The sequence below is a fragment of the Anopheles funestus genome, chromosome 2RL (genome assembly GCF_943734845.2).
Source record: "Anopheles funestus chromosome 2RL, idAnoFuneDA-416_04, whole genome shotgun sequence".
Classification (NCBI taxonomy): Eukaryota; Metazoa; Arthropoda; class Insecta; order Diptera; family Culicidae; genus Anopheles; species Anopheles funestus.
Window position 1 is genome coordinate 90,926,971 of NC_064598.1, and position 22,328 is coordinate 90,949,298.

At 44.3% G+C, this 22,328-nt stretch overlaps 6 protein-coding genes across 8 annotated transcripts; 3 read left to right on the forward strand and 3 right to left on the reverse strand.

Annotated features, from left to right (window-relative positions):
• Nucleotides 1-7,542: 7,542 nt before the first annotated feature.
• LOC125765703 (putative neutral sphingomyelinase) lies at nucleotides 7,543-9,840 on the reverse strand. Of its 2 annotated transcripts, XM_049431134.1 has the most exons (4): nucleotides 9,615-9,840; nucleotides 9,343-9,516; nucleotides 9,094-9,277; nucleotides 7,543-8,668 (listed from the first exon to the last, which is right to left on the reverse strand). In XM_049431134.1, the coding sequence occupies exons 1-4, from the start codon at nucleotides 9,650-9,652 to the stop codon at nucleotides 7,790-7,792; spliced, it is 1,275 nt and encodes a 424-aa protein (XP_049287091.1). In that variant the 5' UTR covers nucleotides 9,653-9,840; the 3' UTR covers nucleotides 7,543-7,789. The 2 variants fall into 2 exon arrangements, with proteins under 2 accessions (XP_049287091.1, XP_049287092.1); XM_049431135.1 differs by lacking the exon at nucleotides 9,615-9,840 and having other exon boundaries at nucleotides 9,339-9,498.
• A 211-nt stretch (nucleotides 9,841-10,051) lies between these two features.
• LOC125765717 (ejaculatory bulb-specific protein 3-like) lies at nucleotides 10,052-10,805 on the reverse strand. Its single transcript, XM_049431151.1, has 2 exons — nucleotides 10,695-10,805; nucleotides 10,052-10,566 (listed from the first exon to the last, which is right to left on the reverse strand). The coding sequence occupies exon 2, from the start codon at nucleotides 10,538-10,540 to the stop codon at nucleotides 10,157-10,159; it is 384 nt and encodes a 127-aa protein (XP_049287108.1). The 5' UTR covers nucleotides 10,541-10,566; nucleotides 10,695-10,805; the 3' UTR covers nucleotides 10,052-10,156.
• A 1,036-nt stretch (nucleotides 10,806-11,841) lies between these two features.
• Nucleotides 11,842-13,190, forward strand: LOC125765718 (ejaculatory bulb-specific protein 3-like). Its single transcript, XM_049431152.1, has 2 exons — nucleotides 11,842-11,956; nucleotides 12,218-13,190. Exon 2 carries the CDS (start codon nucleotides 12,238-12,240, stop codon nucleotides 12,616-12,618), a length of 381 nt encoding a protein of 126 aa, XP_049287109.1. The 5' UTR covers nucleotides 11,842-11,956; nucleotides 12,218-12,237; the 3' UTR covers nucleotides 12,619-13,190.
• Nucleotides 13,191-14,592: 1,402 nt separating this feature from the next.
• On the forward strand, nucleotides 14,593-16,910 carry LOC125765697 (phosphorylated adapter RNA export protein). Of its 2 annotated transcripts, none has more exons than XM_049431126.1 (6): nucleotides 14,593-14,849; nucleotides 14,931-15,625; nucleotides 15,726-15,835; nucleotides 15,906-15,997; nucleotides 16,068-16,329; nucleotides 16,413-16,910. In XM_049431126.1, exons 1-6 carry the CDS (start codon nucleotides 14,790-14,792, stop codon nucleotides 16,670-16,672), a joined length of 1,479 nt encoding a protein of 492 aa, XP_049287083.1. In that variant the 5' UTR covers nucleotides 14,593-14,789; the 3' UTR covers nucleotides 16,673-16,910. The 2 variants fall into 2 exon arrangements, with proteins under 2 accessions (XP_049287083.1, XP_049287084.1); XM_049431127.1 differs by having other exon boundaries at nucleotides 14,597-14,849; nucleotides 15,738-15,835; nucleotides 16,413-16,907.
• LOC125765705 (cell division cycle protein 123 homolog) lies at nucleotides 16,885-18,290 on the reverse strand. Its single transcript, XM_049431138.1, has 2 exons — nucleotides 17,459-18,290; nucleotides 16,885-17,373 (listed from the first exon to the last, which is right to left on the reverse strand). Exons 1-2 carry the CDS (start codon nucleotides 18,165-18,167, stop codon nucleotides 17,000-17,002), a joined length of 1,083 nt encoding a protein of 360 aa, XP_049287095.1. The 5' UTR covers nucleotides 18,168-18,290; the 3' UTR covers nucleotides 16,885-16,999.
• A 552-nt stretch (nucleotides 18,291-18,842) lies between these two features.
• LOC125765693 (transmembrane protein 184C) lies at nucleotides 18,843-22,241 on the forward strand. Its single transcript, XM_049431119.1, has 5 exons — nucleotides 18,843-19,081; nucleotides 19,912-19,948; nucleotides 20,013-20,290; nucleotides 20,363-20,569; nucleotides 20,657-22,241. The coding sequence occupies exons 1-5, from the start codon at nucleotides 18,843-18,845 to the stop codon at nucleotides 21,678-21,680; spliced, it is 1,785 nt and encodes a 594-aa protein (XP_049287076.1). The 3' UTR covers nucleotides 21,681-22,241.
• Nucleotides 22,242-22,328: the final 87 nt, after the last annotated feature.

Here is a 22,328-nt window from a genome sequence, read left to right on the forward strand (position 1 = left end):
GACTTCCCGACGCCGGCCACCCTTGGCTTTGGTCCCGAAAGCCAAGCGGTTTCTCAACCGTCATGCTCCTTCGTGTTTTTTGTTGTGCTTCCTATTTTTTTATCTCTCGTTCAGGCCTCATGGTCGTGTGCGACGTTTCTTCCCGACGGCTTGTCTGCTACCATCGTCACGACGGGCCAAATCGAAATTTCTGCTATGTTTCGTTCGGTTTCGTTCGCTTCCTTTCCCATGCTTCCACCAACTCTACATCACCAGCTGATCGTCCTTCCTGTTTTATCGCACACGCTATCTCGATACAGCATCTTCAGCGTTACGATCGTAGCGCTTCTTTACGTTCGTGCACAAGTACTCTTGGTGGTTATACTCCACCCTCGGTGATGATCGCGTACACGCACAAACAAACTAGATCCACGAGTGGGAAGTGGTGTTGTTTAATCTTATTTATTTTTGGACGCTATATTCGGTTCGGAAGGCTTCATGGGTCTTATTCCATTGGAGGTACCTTCATATTCGCTCGGACTCGTGGTTGACTTCTTCCCCGTATATGGTAGTGTCATAATATTCACCATTTAGTCTATTCACTCAATCTCAAAACACATAAAACGACAGATTGGCGTCACTTGATCGAGAACCCTAACGAAGTGGTCCACTGGTAATGGTAGACGGATCGTTGGTAAGCACACGAAAGCCCAGATATATTGGGAAGTGAAATTGAGGATCAGTTGATCCTCTGGTCTCGAAGCGTCCACACATAGGATATTAAAAGTCTAAAGTCTTAATAAGCTTGTAGCGAGTAAGCTAAGAGAAAAATTTGCAATCGTGGTTATGTTACCCATAACCAGTTTTAAACCAACCATTAGAAGGCTTAAGTTTTTGCTTTGGACGAGGAAAGAAATAGGAGAAATTTGGCAGAGCACCGCCAGCATAATCTGTCCTGTCGCAGAAATGTTTAATCTTCAAATATCAATCAAACTGGCACGATTAACGGTCATTTCAGCATAATCTACCATTGAGTCACCCGAGGAACCCCGGGTTTCTCTACCCAAGAGGTTTTGCAACAAAAGAAAGCAAATGAAAGACTCCAAATTTGAGCAAAACGATATCAATCATGCTTACCGGAGTTATACTAGAAATGAAGAAAGTTCACTCCACATCCGATATGGCCGTGTCTTCAATTTCTGGTTCCAAAAAAAAGCCTCGAACAAAACCGGATAGATCTACATCGTAGCTACCAAGGTAGACACAGACTTCATTTGAAGGCTCGCCTTTACATTGATTTATGATGCATGCGATCAAGGGAAACATTCGAACATGATGATACGTACGTAGTCACCCCGAAAAAAGAAGGTCATATTCCTTGCAATGCTCGACATCGTCTGGCACGGTTGCCTTGCCCACACGGCACAACATTTATCCTTGGCGCACGAAGAGGTTGAATCGTTTGTTCTACGCTGCGTTGCACTAAGAAAAACAAGCTCTGCGAATAGAATTTTCCATCCACCTACATTCACTCGAGTGGTAGTAAAATAATAATCGAACCATTCTCATCCGAAACGCCATAATTGTTTACACCTGCCGATGACCTGGCAGGGGATGTGGTTCAGCGTTCCATTACGCATGCATATTGTGCCACGTGCAGATAACGGAGGGATCATGTAAATGATAATTTTCCACCCGACCGATGACAACCCGAGACCTCCTTCAGGTTCCGCTTCGGAATCTATTAACACACACCTTCGCCTCAAGGGTTTTTTCCCTCCCTCTTTTCCATGGGGTAAATCACCGCAAAAGCGGACGGAAAACGTTTCTATACATCTCAAAGAAAACGAAAAAAAAACGACGCATTCACACCACAGTTCAATTAGCACAATCTATCTCTCGGTGGCCTATTTTTAACGTACAGCACAAATGACACAAGCTGTAAATATTAGTCATAAGCGAACCGCGGCGAAGGGTTCCAATCATTTGTCGAAAGCTTTGGCATCGCGTGTCTAGCTAATCGATCACGAATAGCTAAAGCAATTAGTGTTATCCATTATCTTTTGTTTTTAGACCCCAGAGTGTATTAGAATCTTTAACTAGCTACCGGAACGATTCTAGGCAGCGGGATGTATTGTTTAATGTTTAGTCTTCACAACGAGAACACTGTGTATATCAATTACCCCACGTCTAGCGCGTCTCAATGTACAGAGCCTTTAGTTTTTTGTTACAGGTGGCATACGGAAATATGTTTTTTTTTTCTGTTCTTTCCCATCCCCATCTCAATCTCATCCTCTACGTCACAACGTACGTTTGCGAAAACAAATAACGCCACGATCGCAAGCAAATAGAAAATACATCCAACAAGATCAATAATCAAACAAAACCTACCAATCAACCCGTGAAGTGCGCAATAAAGTGAAGAAGTTCACCAGAAAGGCAAACCAGAAATTCCATAAAACTCTAATTACGGAGCAATCGAACATTATTGCACTTCGGCTGTTGGTTTTGAACGATTTTGGGAATTCCGTCCGAAATGGTCAATTTACGCAAATCGTACATTAAATCATGTTTCGTTTCTGTTTCTGCTACATACGCTTCTTTCAAATTGCGCATGAAATAATTCCAACAAGAACTTGAAGGCGTTAATTACTTTTACTTACTAATCTACCTTCTGATCACTTTCATCTTCTACACATTTGATCGTTAAAATTATCCTTCGTTTTTACCTATCTTTAACCGGAAATGATTGTTTTGTTCATTAGATCGAGCAGATAAATAAACAATCACAAGCTTTCGGTGACTAGGCCAAGTGAAACTTTATGGATTCTTTCCATTTTCGCCATCACATCATAAGTGAGTAAACATGAATTGAGCAAAAAACTAAAAAAAAAAGAAGCCATCACACGGGCAGTATGTAGATGGGACATTTCCACTCAACCACAGTAAGATTGCAGTGCAAACACTGCATAACCCCCGCTTTTAAGGGTAGTATCCGGTGAGCGAAAGATTTAGGCAAACTAACTGTCCACTACTTACGTCACCGGTTTGCACAAAGCGAAAGCATAGTTATCTGTTAAGAGTGAGGGTAACACAAATAGGTAAAAAAAAACAAGATTGCCTTATTGGGAATTGTATCGGTGTCTGAGACAGATGGAACAAAAATCACATCCCTCTGTCCTTTTTTTCTCCTTTTTTTTGATACTTCTTATCCACCGAAGATGTTCGTCAAATTAAATCGAGAAGAGATAATGATTTTTTTTATTTACATAAATACACATAAACCTACCTTTATTAATTTGTTATTTGTACGATCACAACTATGACCTACTGATCCGTTCGTATGATCGTGTCGTTTGCAGACGGGGGAATAAAACCTACCTATGATTGAACAGTCAAACGCTTAAACAAATAACTATTTATTTAAGTAGTGTACCCGACTCCATCTAAAACCCAATTCGCCTCGACCTCGTGGTAAAAGGGTTATCGTGTGAACCCATTGGTGTTTATCTATTTCGCAAACCAAAGAAAACCTAGTCGACTAAAAGTCTTCCAAAAAAAACAACAATAACCGGTGTGCCCGAAAGTAAACATACATTCAAACTAGCGGAAACCACAATCACTTAGGAAAAGGTGTACAGTGAGCCCGTAAGTAGTTTTTTTGGTTTTTGGAGGCGGAAAGGCGTTCACACCATTTTTCCATTTGTTTTGCCATTGGTTATCGGTTGAAATGGGGTAGCTAAAAAAAATGGCCGCGAAGCTTATGGCTGTCTTTTTTAAACAGTGTTTATTCCCTAAGCCCGGATAATCGAACTCTAGTTAAGAGGATCGAACAGCTACACTATCTCGGCTTAGATAAAGAAAAGCTTCCAGTTTAAGGGGCGAAATGCAATCAAATGATCGAACAATGATGATGATAAGACAGACCATTTACTCCACACGATTAAACACAGGTTTTATTTACAAGAAATGGCGTCTTTAACAACCCATTCTTCCAAACATTTGGCCTAAAAAATAGTTATAACTTCGATATTTGTTTAGATTAAATTTTTTACAGAATTGTTTAAAATTATAAACATTTAAACTAAAGAAAAAAAAGTAATATTAAATAATTATCTCTACTTAACCGCACTGTCTAGCAATACCTAAATATGTGTTAATTTTTCTCTTTGCTCCATTCAACACCCACAAACAAAACACATGAGCCTAATGTTTGTTGACGGTCAATTAGAGGTGGATTAAAGAGAGGGTGGGAAATTTTCCACCACTAATCTGCCTTCATTGGACATGGTGCAGGTAATTGGTTAGCGCTAAACGGTTTCCAATTAGTCACACAGGGGGCCACGCACGTTTGTTCAATTACATGCTGTTTTAGGCATTCTGTTTTTTTTTTTGGGTTTTTTGGGCTTCTCGTTCGATGGCAAACCTGAACCTGTTCGGCCTATTCTTATTCCAACACGCCTAACAGCCTACTTCACACAAGAGACCAGCCTAATGATGGTACAGAGTCTGTGGAGAAGTGCTGTACTACATTCGATGACACTTCTGTTTCTTCTGGCTGAAGTCAATGGCCTCCGACGTGCGTCATTTGCTATTATATGCGTCTTGCAAACATTTCGAGTGGGAGGATTATTTTTTGCGTTGCTGTTGCAACAAATGATGTTAATAAATGGATAAATTTTGCAAATGCTAAACACGTTTCTAGCTGCTGCATTTCCTGGTGCTTGGTACTTATCAATGTTTGGAACAGTATCAAAATACATACATTTCGTAGATTTTTTTTCTCTTCTATATTTAATATTCTTTTCAGTATCTAGCAAGTTTGAAAAGCCATCATTAAATGCGACGCTTAATTGTTAAAAGCAATATTTCCTGCCTGTTGTACACTGACCTTCATTCTCACACTTTTAGGAAAAAGAATAAATTTTGATTAATAATACACGCTTGACAAGCAGGGGATACATCGTCATCCCTGCATCACTTCACTTCCAAAATCGAGCCGCACTGACAGGATATCAATTAACAGATAAACGATCAATAGATGCGTTCACATCAATGGATATGGATGGCGGGTTTGGTGGGATTAATACACGAATAAAAAAAAGGTTAGTTTATCTTCCAGACGTTTTGAATTAGCGTCACGGACACTTAATTCCTCTGCCCTTGGTGCACACTTCATCGGTCAAAATCGGCAACCGATCAATAAAAGCAATAATTTGGATATTATTTTCATACCTCAAGGAAAGATATAATTCTCTGCAAGTTTTTCTGTACAGTTTTGGAAAGCATTTGAACAAAGCATAGCTTTATAAAAACGAATAGAATAATTTCACATTTGTTCAACTCAACATTCGGACTCAAACTCGTTTTTCTACAAGCAGTGATGTAACCCATTTTACCGTTTGCAAGGCTCGCAACCTACAAATAAAACATTTACACTTGCTGTCTACACATCATCACCTGTTTCTAGAATACAAATCGCAAAACTATTAGCCTTTTTAGCAAAACTGTTTAAACCAGTCAATCCGGATGGGGCTCTAGTGAGTTACAATAGTCACGGCACAGCATGTGATATAACTTGCTACCAGAGCAATGACCTGTAAGTTGGATGCAAAACCACGGAGTGTTAGAAGAAGAACAATCTAAACGATCTTCAAATCTTTGTCTCATGTCCCTTTTTAAAACCACACGCAATGCGAAATGCGCCAGCATTTGACAGCACGCAATCAATCATGCCCAGTTTCGATCATGACAAGATCATGTCAATGACTCCTCCCCATTCGACGACTGCCAAATAGCTGCAAAATTTATCTGCTAAATTAATTCCACCAGACTGAAGACATCAGGTTTGTGGATCAATTCGCCTGTGTTGAGAACCAAATTTAAAGATAGCTTCGGGGCATCGCAATGTTTCCATGTTTCTTTCTACCTGATCTCCTCTCTTGATAGTGTAACCATCAACATCACTGCGGCAATGAAATCCAAATGGCACCCAGCGAAACCATGGCTTTCATCTTGAACTCATCCGACCGATCGCCTCGATCGTCAACAGTGTGCCGCAGGCGCAGAAGAAAAAAAAGGAGATCAAGTTCAAGTTCACAGCGCAACGTTAATCACGACCCAACCAACGTGCCTCCGTCGTGTCGAGCCGTTGTGCAACCGGTCCACCGAACACAATATCCGGTGCAGTCTAACCTGTCTATCGTTCGGACGGATGATCGACACGCTTTTGTGTAGGCGCTGTATACAGTGTTGAAGGGTACTTTTCCACCGACCGGCGCACAATGTCGGTCAAGTGAAAGACGTCACACGTCGGCGCACGGTTTCAACGGAAATTGGCTCCGCCAACTTTTCCATTCCGGCATAACAAACGAGCATAGGCTTCTTCTCAAAAACTGGTAGCTCTGGCGTTTGTTTTGCCGGGAATTCCCTGCTATATTGCTTCTGCTTCCAGGAAATCGGCCACAGCCGTTCCATATTCAATGCGGCGCAATTTCTTTACGTCACGGAGCGCCCTTTCGATTTAGAACGGAACTGCTGCCGTACCACGCTGGGTAGATGGTTGCTATTGATTGCTAGAATGTTCCGTCATCCTAAATCACGCACCTGTAGATGGAAATTATTCTGCCGAACTTAGGCACACACCAGGAAGGAACCTTAAAAATGACTTCCACAAAATTACGAAATTGAAGCAAATGTGGCTGGCAAAAATCGATGATGCCTTTGCTTCATCTCTTCCTTCTTGTGCGATTATTTGAATTGAGTTGCACTTGAGACTTAATCCACTTTGCACCGTTTCTTCGTTGCTTCTTCTTCATTGACGTCATTCTGGCGTAATTCATTTCGTGATCTTTCGACTGTAACACCTCCAAGATCGAAGATATTAATAGTGTATTGCAATGAATTGCGTGAAATAGTAAGAGTTTCCTTTGTGCTCTGTTTGCTGGTTTTCGTATAGCACCATTTGTTCACAGACACAGGAAAGAAACAGATTTTAAAAATACTTCTCTTCCATTTCGCGGTGTCTGTCAGTGTCGGAGCAATGCATGTGATGGTTTATTCATTTTTTAAAATGTGTTTTTCCATCCAATATGTGCAGGAAAATTCTTCAAAACAGATTACTCATCGCTAGACGAGTGTCATTTTTATTTTTGTTGCCAAATGCTACCAAGCGTAACCAGTATAACATCCTTCCAAAAAAAGAGGGTTGTAGAATGGAGTTTTTTGAAGCTCATAACAAGATACACACGTTCCTGCCATGGTTCATAAAACACCGGAACTGTTACCAGACGGGGCTGTGAAACACATAGCTGACTCAGCCTAATGCTTAAGCCAGCACGCCACCTGGACAGCTGGAAAAACTCCCGCCAGATTGCTTATCGAACGGTGTCGACATTAAATGTGTGTCGGTGCATCGGTGCCTCAATGCGTGCTTATCGCAACAGCACATCGAGGGAATGCCCTGCGATTGCGTGGCATGCTTCGGGCTAACACTGTGACCATGGATCGTTTTCCCTTCGGTTCGGCTCGAAAGCAAATCTGAAATCGAAACAACAAAGAGCATTACAGTGTTTTCCCATGCGCTGGCTGGGTGGCTTCTATTTCGGGGAATGTTTATATATCATCCTGCTTTAACAAACTATTTGCCGTGCGCACTTGCGCTGTGTCTGTGCGTTACAGCATCAACGGGTCGGCCGTGTGCAGTCTTCTATCGTTCGGTGTGGCGTGCTTTATCGAAGGTCATTTGTTCGCAACAGAGGGGAAAAAACGAACGCGCTAAAGTGGAGTTGGAAATGTACAGTCGGGTGCTTCATTTTTCACTCGTCGCACCGTACCCGGTGGCTGCCCCGTCGAGGCTGTACCCTTTCAGGGCAATTTCCATCGAAAGTTTGCCAGCGAGTATGCCGTGCTTTTCCATCACGTTCCAGATAGTGGCCATCACGACGAAGAATATGATGACGGCACAGAGCAGAAATTTAAGCACCAAAAATGCTATCTTCAAACCGTACGGTGCCTGCAGTTCGAGCAAGTTGATCAACACAATGATCACGCCGATCGCCATCAGGGTGTAGCTGCGTCGGTGCGATTCTAGCTGTTTTAGACTTTCGTTGCAAATGGCCACACTTTCACGCAGTGCCAGCACTGCTTCCCGTTGGACTTCCTCTCGCGATTCACGACTGCAGCTTTCGTCGTCCCGCACCTTGCCACTATTGCAGGCGATAAAATTTTGGATGGTTGAAGTGGATGAGCTTTTTTTGAGTATCAATTTGGCGTACACAGCCTCGTGGTCTGAGTAGCTGAACGTTTGTCCCGGTACTCGTTCTGGCAGCGGTAATCGATGTTCCAACAATCGTCCTTCATAATGTTCCCCTATTCGATACATTACGTAGTCGATCCGTTTTCCGTTCGGTTGCTGCTTAGCTGCCGTTGCGTCGGTGTAGCTGTTCGTGTGACATTCATTCGTACCAACGGCGCTACCGATCGATTTGCGATCGTATGAATCCTTCAGCTTTGAGCTGGTTACCAGCACCCGATAAGCGAGATCGCCCGGTTCTGTATTGAGATCACCGGCCAGCACCTGTAGAACCGACTGTCCGCGCGTACTCTCAATAAACTGAGCCGTATCGTGCGCTTGTATTACACGATGGGCCATGTAGTCGTCACATTGTCGGTTGTATTCCGCATGAAGCTGCACGTAGCGTGAAGGAGGAAAGAAAGATTTTTAATTTAACGTTTGCTTGCCACATGGCTGGTGTCGCTCGGGCGCGCATTAACATATTATGGAAATTCACTGCCATGCGTCCCCGATCGATCATATTGTCATACAGGAAGTAGGAAGTTACTATCATTGAGGACTAGCGGCGCCTAATCAGCACCGTGTCGGAGTAAAAAAAAACAGATACCACCATTAACCCCATCAGCAGGACGGAATATAACAAAATGGTTTTGCAAACGATGTCTTAATGTTACAAATCACGTCACACAGTGACTAGATCGAATCTCTAAGCAGAAGCAATCATTTTACGATTCTAATCTGTTGACTTACAGTCTGGTTTATGATTAATGCAGCACCGTAATGTAGACCCGCCATACCCGTTTTACCCGCATACTTACATGAGCAACGTACACATGCACCAGCTGATCGTTTACGGCGATCTTGGCCATGCCGACCCCTTTCCCACCGAACCAGTCACCGTGCTGAATGCGATGGATGTACCCGTTCACGGACCAGGCATGGAAGAAAGCCGATACAATCGGATAGCGCGAGAGAATCGCTAACCCTGAACCGACGACGCCACTGGAAGGGAGACGAGATGATTCATTTGCACCGTTTCCATTAACTATACCATTATGCTTACCTACCTGTAGAAATAGTGGCAAAACGGAAGCACATTTTCCACCCGCTGCTTCAAATACTGATAGTCACTGTCTGACCACACTTCCTGCAGCGACACGATATCGTAGTTACCGCTGGCGAGCACATCTCCGATAGCCTTCACTCGTACCTCCCGATCCTTGGACACGTACGGAATACCCCTAGGCGACACAAAGCCAAAGCACAACCAAACAGGACAAAAACAATCAGGTGGTCCAAAGACGATTCATTGTTTGTAGTCGTTTGCGACTAAACTTACCAAATGTTGAGCGTCAAAATACTTAGCTCCATAGCCATCTTGTAACGCCAATTGCGCTATATTGTTGCATAAAATCGATAAACTAATACACAATTTAACACAGAATTTCTTCCAAACCAACGAGATACCAACTACCACATCGTCCCAGTAAAATGTTTTGTTTTGAACAAGATGAAAGAGACGGATTTCAAAGCTGTCAATCTTCGGTAATTTCCGGAAATGAATTAATCTTCGGAATCGTTCGGGAATACAATATTGAAGTAGTCGACCTCGGTGCTATAAACTACGTGCAACATTTCAATGTCAAACAAGCAACCCATTTGGCGCGTGATTTTTTAAAAATCTTTAAATCAGAATGATTGTTTCTTCCAGCAATATGCAACTACTGATTCCTTTTCGAATACTGCAACTTTCATATGGAAAATCAACACACACTATTTGTTTTAGTTCAAAAGGTCTATCACATTTTATTTTTGAGATAACATCAACAAACAATATCACAGAGCGACGGATCACTCGGCCGCACTATCCGTGCACGAGGCTTATTCCAGCTTGATGCCCTCCTTCTTGGCCTCCTCGCGGTACTTCTCGATGTACAAGTTCTCCGGATCGTACTTCTTCTGCAGAGCATCCCACTGATCCTTGCGGTTCTCGATCACGTAGTTGATCACCTTGATCGCACCGCTGCGCTGCTTCTCGCTACACTTTTCACAGTTGGTCTGCAGGGCTTCCGGCAGGATCTTCTTCAGCTCGTTACCGTCGGGAGTGCAGCGGCCCTCATCCATCAGGCACTTGTAGTAGTTGTTGAACAGACGGTCCGACTTGAGGATCTCATCCAGATCGATACCGTCGTACTTGGTGGTGTACTGCTCCTGGGCGACGACAACGGCCAACAGGGCAAAAGCGATGGCGACGAACAGTTTCATGATGGCAATGGTTAGTTTGTTTGCGACTGAAGACACCACAAAAAAACGGACACAAAGCAAATAAAAAACGAATAGAATTAGAATAGAATTAGTGGACACTAGAATGTAGCACCAGCAGGTATAAGCACACGTAAAAAGCTGTCTGTTAACTAACCAGAACGAATGTGAATGTTGTTTGCAAGAGAAGAAGCTCTCCAACTGCGTTAGAAGCACTGACTGTACCGAACTGCAGAACCGTGATCGGTTTTTATACCTCTAAATCTAAACAATTCTTTCGATCAAGGATACCCCCGAACAGTACCGATGTAGCTCTCGAAGATTTGCGTTTTCGGCTACACCCCACCGCCAACCGAAGGGTGACGGGGAGGGGAAGTGGAGGGAGTCTCTATTGTCCGAACGCGAGTTCCATTGCGGTCGGCGCAGAAGTAAAAAATAGTTTCACCAACCGCCCGCCAACAGTAGCCAACCGTTACGTACCTACAACCTACAACCTTCCAGCACATATTTGCACGACCCCTTGGACCGCGACTCTCGCCTCAGATGCGCGTGCACCGCATCGCGCCACTTCCGCCAGAAAAAAACCTCCTCCGCGGGGGTACCCCACTCCGTCTGTCGAATTCACCTATGCCGCACTGCTCCGGCTCAAGTCTAGTGGACAGCTAAAAGCTTCAGCGAATTGGTATCGATAATAACAATTATAAGCAACATTAGGCGAGATGCAGAAGCACAATGCAGCCACTGGGCCACACGCGCGGATATTGCAAGGGAAGGAAACTGCAAGTCTAAGAAAGATGACGAAGGAGAGTTGCTGCTATTCATCTCTTATAGAAAAAGGTGCGAAAATGAGCATCCACCGCGATCGCTTCTCCACCTCAGCACCTCGACGAGGAGACACAATTACCAGAAAGCCCCGTCTCATGTGGCAAGTGGCATGGCGGGGGCGTAGAGGGCCACTGAAAGTTCACGATCATACACTGATCCATCCGCCGCTCGATCTATTTCTCGTTCGTCTCACCTTCCAGACACTGCGTGGCCTACCCCTTCCCTGTGACTCGTTTCATCTAATCGCAACTGTTGCCTTAATGCAGTTTCCCCCACAATGCATGCTGACGTCATAAGTCGTCATTTGGCTCGTAGTCGTCATACCGGTATCGAGTGCTATCTAGCCGGCGATTGCGGAGATCCAAAAGCATGAGACTGACACGAGAGTTAACCTCTCCTGGTGACGATGCTTTCGTCACGGCAAACCTCCACCAGCGCTACTAGTCTAGCAGGTGATACGTGTGGTTGTGTCGCTGCGGATTGTTAAATATATATAAAAGGCTAGCCGGTTCGGTAGATAGAGCACAGTTTGCGCAGTGCACTATTGCGAATCTACACACTCCTTTCCAACGATACACAGTTCTAACGCACCAGGTTAGTATAGCATGAGAAGTGATCAAGCGGCACCAAAGTTCTTAGTAGCGTCCGAGATCTTAACATTGTAGTGATCGCAACAAGATAACGTTTTTTTTTTTTTCTTTCGATCAACGAGCAAAGCCTGATCAGTTCGTACTCGTTTAAATCGCGTGTGAAACGATATCGATAACAATCCAACTACAAGTGTTTCAGTGCCTCCAAACCTCTCGGTCCGTTCGATTATAGCGATTTTCCAATTTTTCAATTCTCCTCCGGCAGAACTAATCCAACGCTCAACCATGAAACTGTTCGTCGTCGTTGCCCTTGCCCTGGTCGGTACCGTGGCCGCTCAGAGCTACACCACCAAGTACGATAACGTCGATGTGGAAGAAATTCTGAAGTCGGACCGTCTGTTCAACAACTACTACAAGTGTCTGCTGGATCAGGGCCGCTGCACTCCGGACGGCAACGAGTTGAAGCGCATCCTTCCGGACGCTCTCCAGACCGACTGTGCCAAGTGTAGTACGAAGCAGCGCGACGGCGCCATCCAGGTGATCAACTACCTCATCCAGAACCGCAAGACACAGTGGGAGACGCTGCAGAAGAAGTACGATCCGGAGAACAAGTACCTCGAGAAGTATCGCGACCAGGCCAAGAAGGAGGGCATCGCGCTGGAATAAGACGGCTAGTGTGATTGTGACGCTTGTAACCAGTGAGCCGGAAGTGGAACCAAGGGCAAAGGATACCTAAACCGGTAAACAAACAAACCACCTCAAACATTTAATGCCAATTCACCAGTGTTTCCTAAAGCTTCCTACCTGCGGTACACAACATTCGCGTGCTTTCCTTATAGTACTCGATTTACCACATCCTGTCCGTGAGTTTTACTGTGGGTACTGGGTACTTCTCTTCGCCACAAGGACATCGCCAGTGAAGCAAAAAAAAATGGACGGAGGTACTCAAACTAATCCATCCCTTCCCGCCGCATACTCACTCCGTTAGGAGTTAAGCGTGAAAGTTCCATGCTTTATTGAACTCTAACCCCTACTTTGTGATATCGTTGTCTGTAGACTCACTGCTACAATGGTGGCCATTTTATCTGTTTTTTTGATTGATATTGTTACGTTATGTTTTACGATGTTTACACTACGTCTAGTTCGGAAAAAAAATTGTAGAAATTTTGCGGAAATCCTACAGCAACATAAACAGGATATAGCTGAGCAATAAATCCAATGATACTTTCTAAAATAAACTCACACCGTGTTCTTATCATTTCCGTGCCCAACGTTGCATGAAAAGTACGCATGATAGTAATAATCACACACCACATAGCCACATGCAGGCAATTAGTTGTGATGGGTGCCGGTGGTGTAGCTTGAGCCGAGCGGTCACTAAGTAGTGGCCGTATCGATCAACACCGATTCGAAGGCGTGGAATCTAATTTATGCATCCGAAACGAAGGTTATTACGCGTGTTCTCTCCTGCCTAGAGAGCGTGTGAAACGCGTCTCACGCCAATAGCTGCACTACGCTACTCGATCAGGCTCGCAGCGTATATTCGTTATTTTTCATTGAAGGAACTACACCACCGCCCCTTCAATACGTTTTGTTTCACGAGTGATAATTCCGACAGGTTGATCGTCGGGTCAATTTGAGTTAACCGGAAGCTGGCCCACCGTCAGACGTCAGCTAACGGTTGTGCCCTTTGTACCGAGGGGCTAAAACTGTTTATCACAAAAAAGGATGAAGTGCAAAAAAAACGTAATCATTAAGTATTCCACACAAACAACAACTAAGTGGCCACCGTTAAGTCCCAGCCCAGCTTCTTAGAAACGTGATCAACATCCGTAAAGTGGCAATTATATTTACTAATTGATACTGAGCTTGAAAGGGTGGTGATTTTTGTCTATAATTCTACTACTGATTCCAAGCAAGTTGTGCTATCCTTTGTGCAATATGCGATGTGATCTGTTTATCGACAACACCTCGTCAATGGTGGGGGTGGGGGGAACCCCTCCAGGGTGATATCGGATAATGATCGTCGGTTCATTCGATCTTAGCAGTGAGGAAAGGGAGGGATCATATAACCGTTTCGTTAACGATCGCAGCATGCAAACATTTACCGTAACCCGGTGTACGGTCAAAGCAAATAACGATCTGCAGTGCAAACTATTTGCAAACCCAGCCCGTTTGATTTCGTAGTGATTTGTTTGTACATTCGGGTACACAGTATCGAAATGGTGTAACTCACAAAAGATGCATGAAACATTGACGATTTATCGAATCTCGCGACCAATGCTGATGGTTGGCACATGAGCTTCGATAAATGAAACGATTTCTTTAAACAACTACTGATCTTGTTCAAGATGGTCTTTGATCTCTCTGATCTTTCTTTTGTTATTGAAGATAAACCAAAATTAGATCATGCCTTTCTTACTAAATTAATCTTATCTTGGTGCAAGCTACTTATTACTGCAACTATCTTATATAAAAGTCACAAAGAAAGTGATTCCCACAAATGGGGCACATTCCCAGCCCAACGTTTCATTCGAATTAACCCGCTTCTGCGTTCAAATGTGAAACTTTTCATGTAAAGAATTTTTCATATATCGATGCTGTTTTCAAGCAAATTTGTGCACTGTGCAGTGCGAGCTGTCAAAGAAATGTCAACCAAGCGCCAAACCCGCGACAGTTTGATTATTTCGGTGATACTTTTTTCTTTAAAAGCGATCGCGAATTTAGGCTCAAATTACGCACTAATGGCGTATTTCTAGGCCGTATTTACGAGTCTACTAAATCGCTTCCAGTTGTACTCGTGCCGTGGCTATAGCTTTTACACGAAGGGCGCACAAATGATGGAACATGAGACGCTAAATTTACCGAGTCCGAAAGACGATTTGGAAGAAGGAGAAGTAATGCATCATTTTCTCAGAAACTCTGTTCCTTAACCAAATATTAACGTATTCCCCTTTTGCCGATCGTCTCTGGTTTAGTTGTCCGACAGTGATAGCGATGGGTACACGCCTCTTGCACGCCCGGACCTGGCTAAGAGCGAGTTTGCGTCTGTCTCCGTGAGTCTGCCGAGACAAATGGACATCGTCTCGGACGAGCACGATGACGATGAACTTCACCAGGATAAAAGTGACACGGACGGTAGCTCGGATGAAAGTGGTAGCAACATAAGACTCGGAGCCGGCAGCTATCCCAAACGAATGCTCGGACAACCGTCACGGGCAGGACATCAGCGAATGCTGCATCCGCATCCGAAGGGTGTCGTTGCTGGCAAACCAAACCCAACGGCTCGTGCTAGTGCTGGCCCAACTACTGCTGGCCGACCGAACAAATATAACATATGGACGGAAAGTCTACAAGAGGACACATTGATGGAAACGATGCGGGGTTGCGATGTGACCGCGAACGGAATGCGCAACCGTGACGTAGAATCGTACGATTATAAGCTAAAGTCTCGGTTGCAGAGTGGCAACGCATTCGAACGGTTAAAACGCCGCCAGTCCAACTCGGACGATTCGGACGGATATGCCGGTGGTGGTAAGCGAATGCGAACGTCTCACAGCTCTTACCCGGAGACGGAACATAGGGAACGGCGGGGCAGCGTAAAGGATCGGATTGGCAAACGGAATAACAGCACCGACAGTAACAGTGACGACTGTGCGAATAATGCTCCAAGGTATGTTTCTGACTTTTATGCACCATGGGTATCAAATGAGCACAGCTGGTGAAGGGAATTAAGTTAAGTCCGTACAATATGAACGTAAATTACGCCCTAGATTCGATTGCAGGCACATACCGGATCTGAACGTGGAGGAGAACTGTTCCAATGAAATGTTCGGCATAGAGCTGGCTGGAAAACTGAACGAAAATCACACCGATCTAATGGGTAAGATCGAATGTGCATCGTTTTTGCGTAGATGAACGTAACGAAACTAATATTTATGTTTTTTTCTCAGTGCGAGTGGTCGAAGCGCTTGGTAAAGAGATACCCATAAAACTCTTCAAAGAAACACAGAAAATTGAAGCAGATGGAGGAATGCTAGTTATGGTAGATTTAGCCACGCGCCTAATAATTAAACGTCTCACTAACATTGCTTTCCACTTTTTCCCTACCACAGAAGGGCTGGCGGCGACGTACACCGGGAGGAGTGTTCCTATTTCTTCTGAAGCATTGCGAGGAAGTGGACCAGGAGATTAAAAAGACCATCTTCCAGGAGGACAAAAAGGCAAAACAGAAAGAATGGAAGCTAACGAAAAATCTAAACCGCGATAAAAAAGTGGAAGAACTAAAGAAAACGCTAAACCGCCAAGTGGCCAACGATGCCGAACAACCGTCGATACCGATTATGTCGCACCTGAAGGCGGAAACGCACAGCACTCGTGAGTGAAGTGTAGAGGAAACAGCTCCATCATACCTGCCCCCTTTCATAAAACACCTTACTTTCCATTTTTCTCTTCAACAGTTTCAAACCCACCGCCATCGCCGGTAGGAGAAGAAAATTTCGAGGGTGGTTCCGACTACGAAGCACGCAACATCCATGTAAACGTAACCACCAGCCCAGACAAAGCGTTGCTGCAGACGAACGATACGGACAAAGATTCGGACGCCTGTCCAGAGGATACGTGTCGACTTTTGCCGGACGGTTCGACACCCATGCGCAGTTTGGCCAACTACCAAGAGGACTGTCTCGATATTACGTGCGATGATATGGATCTCTTTTAGCGGCAAACGTTAAGACAACCGTGGCCTATATATACGTTTAGAGTATCAACTGTGAATGAACTTTACGAAACCGACGTGTGCTGACGAATGATGATGCCCGCACGATCACGCCGACAGCGCAGGAGAGAGAAGTGAACGAGACACATTAAATGGAACAAAATGAAATCGTTACGAACAGAACGAAAGTGCGAAATACTTGTAAATACTCGAGATTGAATTATACTAACCTTAAGGCTTATAATTACAGAATGGACTGTTCACATACGAGTTGTTTTATAGTCTAGTATCGTTCTAGCGCGCCCAGACGTACAAATGGTTCTAAACACATTAAGGTTGCTCCTCATCATTATCGTACAGTTGATGCAGATTGCACTGTTCAATCAATCGATTGACCAAATTGTTACTGTCTTCCGCTGCACTGAACTCTCCTCCGGTGTTACCGTCCGACGAAGCAGCGCCTTGAAAGAAATGTCTGAAATCCTGTGGAAATCCGTACACGTTGCGCTTAATCGGCTGTATGCCGCAATCGTTCGGCAGGTAACGAAATTCAGGATCATCCTCTTCTTCGATTGTTTCAACCAGCGCCTCATCATCCAGCTGATCGTAATCGAACGCCAAGCTATCGGAATGTCCCTTGCCATAGAGCGAAAAATCCATGATGATGACCTTGTCTTTCGCTGGGCGGTAAACGTCGAAAACATCTGTGGAAAAGATACAAAAGCTATTAGCAATCGGAATGCGAGATATTACGCCACTGGGCAAAGGTAAATTCATAGCAACACCTACAATCATTCAGTGGAAAAGTATCTTTAATCTTCTCTTTGAACAGCGACACGATATCCGTCACGATGTCAGTTCGTTCACGCGCTATATGCTCATGGTACGATGGCCAATGCCGGGGTGAGATTGCCATCAGTGAACGATTACGTACAAAGCATCGGAACTCCGACCCGGGATGGATGTCTCTCCACTTCTTCAACACAATGTGATACCCACTGTCATTCACGGTGGAACGCTCCCGGAAATCTTCCTTACAAAAGCTGGACGCTTTTAGCAGCTGATACACGTCGGTAATGTCTCGCACACATAGCGATTGGCCCAGCGTTATCCACTGTGCGTCCTTCGGGCAGTGCCAATCAGTTTTCAAAAAAGCCGTTCCTCCAAGACTCTTGATAGCATCGGTAAGTGTTTGCGAGAATGCCGTAAATGCGGGTTGTTCGTCCTCGGCATCCTCGGCATCCTCTGCCTCACTGTCACCATCACCGAACTGATCGTCGAACGCGTTGTAGTGCGTGGTTTGGAATCCTTCGCCGGTGCTTACATCGGTAAAGTTGGTACACTCCTTCGGAAGTATAAGCATGTCCTGCCGCAGATAGGCTAACACATCTTCCGGCACGGGAATGATGCAGGATTTGATCGTGTTTTTCCGAAACAGATCGTACCAGTTTACGTGCATGCAGGCCCGCTTTTCGACCTCAACATTACGAATCAACATTTTGTTCGGTTGGTCAAAAATTTAAATGCAAAAATTTTCCTTCCGCAATATGCTGTCGATTGCTCCTAATATGATGAAATGCTCGCTGGATCTTGCACGGAAACCGAACTGCGCAGCGTTTTGTTTACCAAACAGAGCAAGCTGTACCGTTTGACAGGACGTATTGGCAGCTGTCAAATGCACCGTAGGGGCATGAATTTCTACGAATTCTCATTTCATTCGACGTCGCAGTGAAAAAGTTGCATTATTTTGTAAACAATAACATCACGACAAAAACTACTGTGCTGCACCACTGTTGTTATCTACGGGACACAACTGTGAGCTAATCGAATTATATCACCTACGCGTACATGTAATTCGAAACGCGCTAAGGCTATGTATTTGTGCTTAGGGAAAATCCGTCATGCAAGTGAAACCAGGTGAAAATGATTGAAAGTGCCGTAGAGTTGGATTTCTCCGATCGATTGTGATGAAAATAAACGTACTGTTTGCGGAACGATCTACAATAACGAACGATAAAACTGTACCAATCAACAAACTCAGAACTACCTAGGAGTTGAATTGATTCGTAAAATGATGTGTGCGGCCTAGTTTTCGTTTTATGCTGTGCAAAGAAAGCGAGAAACCTCTGCAGTGCATGTCAGGGAAAGGAAGAGACGGGAGCACGGAAGCAGAATGTGCATTCATTGGCGAGTCTGGTTACGGCCACTGCTGGTAGTGCTGTACGTACTGTTTGTAATCATTGTCGTCCCGCTGCTGATCGCAGATTCGGTAAAGGATGGCTTTACCCGCAAGGGACAACTTATCCTGATCGGTGGATTGTTTGTACTATGCGCCATACCGATCTCGATATGGCAGATCGCACAGCACACCATTCACTACACGCAACCTCAGCTGCAGCGGCATATCATCAGGTAAAATATTCTTCCCAGCCAACTGTTCGTAAAAAAATGTCTGTTAAACCTAATCAAATTGCGGAAAACCTTGGCAGCTTTCTCTATGCCTTATCAAACACATCCAACGTTGCCCAAACACGATTAAATACCATGAGTCATGAATGTTTACGTCTTCTTTCTACCTAACCAATCTTCACCGAGTAGGGGAAACGATGTTTTAGTGCCTTGCGATTAGAAGCTAAACAAATGTAAACTAACACTTGCTAGCAGCAATAAAACCAGGTCGCCCTGTCTGCCTGCGTAGTTACTACGGCCATTCTTTCGGCAGCAATGGTTGCGCTGAACCGTGGAAAATAACACGGAAATGTTGAAAAGAACAGTTTGGGGTTGGTTTTGGTGCTATAAATGGAGCAATACAACAACCCTCCTAAACTCGGTACGATAGAAACATGCTCAAGCTTCAGTGTGTTTCAGATTTCGGTTTGAAAATTGAATACTACATAATTTCCTGATTTATTACACATAAATCACAGGCTTTTGATAAGTGCTTCATTAACAAAAAACGTGTTTTCAAGCACGTTTTACCATCCGTATTCCTCAATCGCAAATCACTGTCAATGAACGATGCTTGATGATTCATCGTTCATACGTCTTTGGAACGAAAGCGATCGTTGATTATCATGTTGAACACCCATTTTAAATGCGGAACTTTTCTTGACCTTCGATAATGTAACTACCACTCTTCACAGCATTTCGAATGCGCTTATCAGAAAGCTATAGCATGTTTCTAGACAGCGTTTTAATGTAAGTTTTTTTTCCCATCATGTTTCCCTGTGTTATCGTTTCAGAATCCTGTGGATGGTGCCGATCTACGCACTTAATGCGGTATGTACAGGGAATGATTGAAAAGTGGAGAGTAGTTTTTCATGTTTCTTTGTTTCACTTTTAGCTTCTCTGCTTGATCTACCCTGGCAAATCGATCTACATGGACAGTATACGCGAATGTTACGAAGCGTACGTCATCTACAACTTCATGAAGTATCTACTAAACTATCTCAACCTGGAGATGGACCTAGAGCGGGCTCTAGAGTTCAATGCGCAAACACATCACTTCATTCCCTGCTGCTGTCTTTCGACGTGGCAGATGGGCCGGGAGTTTGTGCATAACTGCAAACACGGTATACTGCAGTACACGGTCGTAAGACCATTAACCACAATCATTGCATGGTAGGGAACGATTTCACCAACACTGCAATACTAAAAATTCTTGATAAATGATTTTTTTTTCTTGTATTGCAGCATCTGCCAACTGAATCACGTTTACGGTGAGGGTCAGTTTCAAGCATCCGTTGCATTCCCGTACCTGGTATTCATCAACAATTGCTCCCAATCGATCGCAATGTACTGTCTCGCACTGTTCTATCGGGCCACACGAAACGAGCTGCGCGCGATGAAACCGTTGCCAAAATTTTTCTGCATAAAAGCCGTCATCTTCTTTTCATTCTTGTACGTACTGCAATCGCATCAAGCGGATAATCCATTTATTTAATTCCTTCCTATTCAATTCCCCTTTTTCTCTTTCTCATTCAACAGTCAAAGTGTGATCATCTACTTCCTAGTGTATTACGGTATCATAAAGGACATTTTCGACAGCAACACGTCCGAGTTCGAATCACAGCTGGAACTGTCGACAAAGTTGCAAAACTTTCTCATCTGTATCGAAATGTTTTTGGCCGCGCTGGCTCATCATTACAGCTTTTCGCACCAACCGTACGTGATAAACATTCCAGTAGGTTTGATAGCTAGGGGCAGCATCAACGGGAGCAGCGCCGGTGGTGGTAGTGGTGGTGGAAACGGTGGTACATCCCAACCCTGGTACTATGGTTTTTTGACCATGCTCGATCTGTCCGACGTGCGGCAGGACGTGTCGGAACATCTGGGTGAGGTAGGCAGCTCGCTCAGCCGACGCTTTAGGGGCCGCGCCGTGTACGATCTGGCCCCGGGAAGCAGTAGAACCTGTGATATGAACATCAGCGGATCGGAACGTGAATTCCTGGTACCGCAGGAAGGTGGTACCAATCTTCTCGCGAGCCAATGCTACCAGAGCGGTTTGTATTACAGTGCGACTGGCACAGGAACCGGCGTGTCACAGCTGTATCCCGGTGGGCAATCGAAACCATCCGGCAGTGGTACGATCGGCAATCCGAAGTACGGTGCACTCGACAGTGGTATCAGTATCGTGCGACCGAAGGTGGAGAAACTCGTCGAAACACCGAACGAAGGTGCACCGCCGAAGGAGATGAACATTTTCAACCAGTTCCCATCAACGAAAGCACTTAATCTAACGCTCAGCAAAACCCCAAGCTACGAAAATTTAATTTCACTCAAAACCGATGCCGATCCGACGACGTCGCGCGGCACCAAGCCGCACGCTGGTAAGCAACGTTCGTCGAACAACAGCAACAGTGAATCGAGTTCCTCCCAGCGGTTGATGCAGCGTTCGGAGAGCAACGGAAGTGATTGGCTTAGTACGCCCGATGACGAACTGGGCATCGATGTTAAGGGAATTAGCACGGACAATATTAATATCGATCCGACTCGCCATCGAAAAGCGTAGAAGTAGCGACAATTTCCACACAGGATCTTTACTTGATACTGGCCATCGTTTGCTATTTGGCTGCGATACTCATGTCGAAAGGCTCATAGAAAATAGGCAATCAACAAAACTAAGCGAAACATGCCGTAGATGATCGGTAGATGAAGGTCGAGATAGAACACACTATCATTAAACCGATCGCACTCAATCTCAGCTTGTTGTGCCGTCTTTGCTGCGCTTACGTGCAAAGTTGTAAAATGTATCGAAATTACCCTTTTTTTACCTTAAATCTCATAATAGACAAACTGTGCATTAAATCGTATCGTATCTGTGGTATTAACGCAAAAATTTCCTTCACCGTATCGTTGCATTCGGGCAACGGATCGTTGGGCAAATGTCGAAACCATACTGCTCCACAATATGCAGCAATAATTATTTAGGCTAATTATCCCCCAAAACACACACAAACAGTCAAACTGATATTATGTTTAACGAAAATTGAAACTTCCTTTTTGTTTGTGTAGGCTTTACTTTGGATTTTCGTACACCGTCAAATCGAAAATTGCGAATAAATTATACATAGGTACATAAAAGCGTGCGTTTATGTACACTTAAAGAATAATTTGTAATACTTACATTAGCAAATTTTTATTTCTTCTCATCATTTTC

Coding starts and splice junctions, on each gene's coding strand:
- LOC125765718 (XM_049431152.1), top strand. CDS start 12,238: ATGAAACTGTTCGTCGTCGTTGCCCTTGCCCTGGTCGGTACCGTGGCC.
- LOC125765693 (XM_049431119.1), top strand. CDS start 18,843: ATGTGCATTCATTGGCGAGTCTGGTTACGGCCACTGCTGGTAGTGCTG. Junction 19,949..20,012: donor CGATCTACGCACTTAATGCG/GTATGTACAGGG, acceptor TTTCACTTTTAG/CTTCTCTGCTTGATCTACCC. Junction 20,570..20,656: donor GTCATCTTCTTTTCATTCTT/GTACGTACTGCA, acceptor CTCATTCAACAG/TCAAAGTGTGATCATCTACT.
- LOC125765705 (XM_049431138.1), bottom strand. CDS start 18,167: ATGTTGATTCGTAATGTTGAGGTCGAAAAGCGGGCCTGCATGCACGTA. Junction 17,374..17,458: donor TACTTTTCCACTGAATGATT/GTAGGTGTTGCT, acceptor TCTTTTCCACAG/ATGTTTTCGACGTTTACCGC.
- LOC125765697 (XM_049431126.1), top strand. CDS start 14,790: ATGATGGAACATGAGACGCTAAATTTACCGAGTCCGAAAGACGATTTG. Junction 15,626..15,725: donor TGTGCGAATAATGCTCCAAG/GTATGTTTCTGA, acceptor ATTACGCCCTAG/ATTCGATTGCAGGCACATAC. Junction 16,330..16,412: donor GGCGGAAACGCACAGCACTC/GTGAGTGAAGTG, acceptor TCTCTTCAACAG/TTTCAAACCCACCGCCATCG.
- LOC125765703 (XM_049431134.1), bottom strand. CDS start 9,652: ATGGCTATGGAGCTAAGTATTTTGACGCTCAACATTTG. Junction 9,517..9,614: donor ATTTTGACGCTCAACATTTG/GTAAGTTTAGTC, acceptor TGTGTCGCCTAG/GGGTATTCCGTACGTGTCCA. Junction 9,278..9,342: donor TTTTGCCACTATTTCTACAG/GTAGGTAAGCAT, acceptor TCTCCCTTCCAG/TGGCGTCGTCGGTTCAGGGT.
- LOC125765717 (XM_049431151.1), bottom strand. CDS start 10,540: ATGAAACTGTTCGTCGCCATCGCTTTTGCCCTGTTGGCCGTTGTCGTC.